The following is a 3,871-nucleotide window of genomic DNA, read 5'->3' on the forward strand; positions in this document are numbered from 1 at the left end:
CCACTTCCGGCTTTTTTCTTTTTAGTTATGTGGTGCTGAGGAATCGAACCCAGGGCCTCAGGCATGCAAAATAAGCGCTCTACCACTGAGCCACCTTCCCAGTCCCCACTTCAGGTTTTTGGTTGTTAATTGGAGAGAAGAGTCTCTCAGACTTTCCTGCTCGGGCTGGCTTTGAAACGCGAACCTCAGACCTCAGCTTTCTGTGTGGCTAGTATTAAAGCGTTAGCACCAGCCACCCATCTAGCTGATAGCTTTTGACAGAGGTCCCACAGCAACGTAAGGATAGGAAGGAGAAAGCCACCCTTCTGATCAGGCGAACTACTTATAAGACACTTAGGTTTAAGATCTTTCCCTCAAGAGGAAGCGCCCAGGAACCTTACAGTCTTTGGGCTAGCTGGTCCAGGACGATGTCCCCAGAGGCCAGCTGCTGTTGCCGGAGGCGCTCCTGCAAGTCCGGGAAGGCCCGAAGCGCCGGCACGTCCTCGAAGCGCAGGCGCTGCGCGGCCTGCATCTGCTCCGCCAGGTTGCTGAGCGAGATCAGCAGGGGCTGGCAGTCCTGCACGGTGCCCTGCCACAAGCCCTGCTGCTCCTCCACCGCGGGGAAGCACTTCCTCAGGGCCTCCTGCACAGCAAGCAAAGGCTGCCCTGGAGGCATCTTCTGTTGGAAAAAGTAAAACAACAACAAATAGGGTCGGGGGGCCAGGGCGGTAGGGGAGGTACCCATTCCCACCCCGTGGGAGGGTCTCCGGCGGCCCACCTCAGGAACCGGGCCGCGGGCCTTCCCAGGCAGATCCTCTGCGAGCGCTTCTCACTGCGGATTTTCAGGGGCCCCGCCTGGTCTTCCTCAGGGCCCGGGTCTCGTCTCCTCTCCTGAAAGTTGCCCAGTCGCGCTCCCTCAGAAAAACTTGAAGCTAAGGAAACCAAGGAAGCCACCAGAAACAGCACACAGCCTCGCACGCTCTCCTAGGCGCAAGCTCAAAAGCTACTACCAGGTTGGGGGGCGGGGCAGGGCGGGGGGGAGGGGAAATACGTCGTAAAGCCGCAAAGGCGTCTGGGCGCTGTAGTCCTCCTCAAGGATTGGCTGCCTGAGGAGAAAGGGAGGAGCTTCCTTGTGATTGGATGCTGTCCTAAGACGGCGAGTTCTCATTCGCCAACTGGTAGCAATGAAGTTTGAATCGGACGGCGGTTAACCGCGGAGCCGCTGCTTCTCCGCGGCGTCGATGAGAGTCGGTTCTTCCAGAGCTTTGGGTCAGGAAAAAGCCAGGACTCCCACGGACGACTGCCGTCTTCCCTCTCCGTCCCGCGCAGCTCCTTGGTTTTCTCCTCCCTGCCTCCGCCGTTGATCCTTGAAGCTGGGCCTCCGCCCGACCGCCATGGCTCCCCGGAAGCGTAACAGTCGGGCGACCAAGACCAACTCGTTGCGGAGCCGAAAACTCGCCTCCTTCCTCAAGGACTTCGATCGTGAAGGTGAGGAGCGGGCGCGGGCTCCGGGCCGCCGCGGCTCCCCGGGGCCGTGCGGGGCGCAGCGGGTGGGGCGCGCCGGCGAGGCCGACTCACACGCCCTCCCCGCCCCCCGGGGCCTGTGTCTCTTTGGCAGTGCAAGTACGAATGAAGCAGATCGAGGCCGACCGGCAGAACCTCCTCAAGGAGGTGGACAACCTCTACAACATCGAGATCCTGCGGCTCCCCCGGGCGCTGCGCGACATGAACTGGCTCGAGTACTTCGGTAAGAGCTGCTAGAGGCCCCGCTCCTTCACCCTACGCACACGCACGCACGCACGCACACACACTACCTCGTCTACTTCGGCTTGTAGCCCAACTGTAGTTCCCTTGGTGGCCTTCAGAAAGGACTCGCTCTGATGTCCCCTTCTCCTCCACCTGTCTCCCCATTCACAATACTCACCAGGCCCAGAGCCTGGCTGAGGCGCATAGGGGGTGGTTTTACTTTGTCTCCTCTTTCTACGTGGTCCGTGTAGGAACTGATCGTTAGCACCTGTGGTAAGCAGCAAGAAGATAAATGAGGGCTAAGTTCACTTATGGAGCACCTGCTGCTCCATCCCTCTCCCCTTTTCGTTTTTTCCCCACAAAGGCACTTAACTGTCATCTAGTCCCTGACTGTTTTCTCTGAAAAGCAGGGTAAGAAAGATTTTAGGTTTCTTGGGTCAGAGGGTTCTCTGCTCATCTTTGCTGTTACAGTTCCAAAACAAGTATAGTGAATGGAGTGTCTTCCAATAAAATTTTATGTACGGACACTCTGAAATGTTCATTTCCACAGGTTAGGAACTACTATTTGTGTGTGTATTATGTTCATCCATTTACAAATGACTGAATAAATGGTTTGTTCATGAATGACTTGTTAAAATATTCAAGGAAATGCAGATACTGTCTATTGTTACCCTTAATTTCTCATTTTCCTACTTAGTAATGGTCCTGTGTGTTGCTTTCTTCCTAGATAGCAATGCATATTCCGCTTACAAAGAATTTAATAGTTATGGGGGCGTGCGTGCGTGCGTGCGTGCGTGCGTGCGTGCGTGCGTGCGTGCGTGCGTGCGTGCGAGCGAGCGAGCGAACGAGCGAGCGAGCAAGCAAGCACATACATGTACCCGGCTCACATTCCCGTCCCGGGGCTTGAACTCAGGGCCTGAGCTTTTTTGCTCAAGGCTAGTACTCTACCACCTGACCTACAGCTCCACATCTGGATTTTTTTTTGGGGGGTAGTTAATTGGCTTTCAGGCTAGCAGGCTTTGATCTCCCCTTCTGGGTAGCTAGGATTATAGGTGTGAGCCACCAGTTTAATGGTTCCTTCTTATTGGTACTAGCAAACAAACTCAGGGGCTCAAGTACACCAGACAAATCTATGTGCTCATTTCTAAAAAAGTTGAACATGTGTCAGTGACACTGTTACTTCTGGAATTAATTACATATACAGGTATGTATTTAGACTTGTAAGTATTACAAAAGAGATAGACTGGAGTACTGCCTCAGTGAGTTTCTTATGCCAGATGGGCATGCCACCAAATGTTTTGCATTAGCATTAATTTTATCTTTAACAAGTTAATGTACTTTTTTTAGAATGACAAGAATAAGGCATAGAGGTTACTGTGCTTTTGGTCTCATAAGCTCCTTAGTAGCAGAGGATTCATGAGCTCCAGGCATTCTATTTGTAAAGCTTGAGATCTTAACTCTGTCAGTAAAGGATACCATGAGGGTTTCTAGCAAGATCTGATCTAAGGTTTTATCCTACATTTAAATCTCACAGAGCACTTTTCCTTTAAGAGGGGGAGGAATCAAGCTTGGAAAGAGATTGTGACATTCTTTCATTGTTAGACCTAGGGCTTAATCCTATCCAGCTTTAGAAAGGTAACCTATCATCCTAGTTTCTTGGGAGGCTGAGATCTAAGGACTGGTTCAAAGCCAGCTTGAGCAGAAAAGACTCTTAGGTCCACTTAACCTGCCAAAAACAAACAAACAAAAAGCCCAAAGCAGAAGTGGAGGTATGGCTCAAGTGGTAGCACTTTGAGTGAAAAAGCCAAGAGTGTGAGGCCCTGAATTCAAGCCCCAGTACTGGCACACAAAAAAGGTTTATTACTCAAATCTGATAGTAACTAATTTTTTTTTTAAGCCCTTGGAGGAAACAAGCAGGCCCTGGAAGAGGCAGCAACAGTAAGTTACTTTTCTTTAATTTTTGAGTTTAGACTTTAGTCATAAAATCCATCCATTGGGCTGTATGCTGTAGAAGAAGTTACATCATGCCAAGCTCCAGTGGCTTCACTCCTGTAATCCTAGCTACATAGGAGGCTGAGATAGGAAGATCATGGTTAGAAGCCAGCCAGGGCAGAAAAGTACTCATGAGACTCTTTTTTTTTTTTTT

At 51.3% G+C, this 3,871-nt stretch overlaps 2 protein-coding genes across 2 annotated transcripts in view; one reads left to right on the forward strand and one right to left on the reverse strand.

Moving 5' to 3' along the window:
• Positions 1 to 995, reverse strand: part of LOC105986084 (chromosome unknown open reading frame, human C1orf109) — a 7,533-nt gene extending 6,538 nt beyond the window's left edge. Inside the window, exons 1-2 of the mRNA XM_013016831.1 lie at positions 758 to 995; positions 381 to 658 (exon numbers count right to left, since the gene is read on the reverse strand). Coding sequence (XP_012872285.1) covers positions 381 to 655 — 275 coding nt within the window. The 5' untranslated portion in view covers positions 656 to 658; positions 758 to 995. The remainder of the gene's footprint in view (positions 1 to 380; positions 659 to 757) is intronic.
• Positions 996 to 1,187: 192 nt separating this feature from the next.
• Cdca8 (cell division cycle associated 8) overlaps positions 1,188 to 3,871 on the forward strand; it is a 12,630-nt gene continuing 9,946 nt past the window's right edge. Inside the window, exons 1-3 of the mRNA XM_013016816.1 lie at positions 1,188 to 1,467; positions 1,598 to 1,726; positions 3,623 to 3,663. Of these exons, the coding sequence (XP_012872270.1) occupies positions 1,374 to 1,467; positions 1,598 to 1,726; positions 3,623 to 3,663 (264 nt within the window). The 5' untranslated portion in view covers positions 1,188 to 1,373. The remainder of the gene's footprint in view (positions 1,468 to 1,597; positions 1,727 to 3,622; positions 3,664 to 3,871) is intronic.

This window comes from Dipodomys ordii, unplaced genomic scaffold (assembly GCF_000151885.1).
Source record: "Dipodomys ordii isolate 6190 unplaced genomic scaffold, Dord_2.0 Scaffold33, whole genome shotgun sequence".
NCBI lineage: Eukaryota > Metazoa > Chordata > Mammalia > Rodentia > Heteromyidae > Dipodomys > Dipodomys ordii.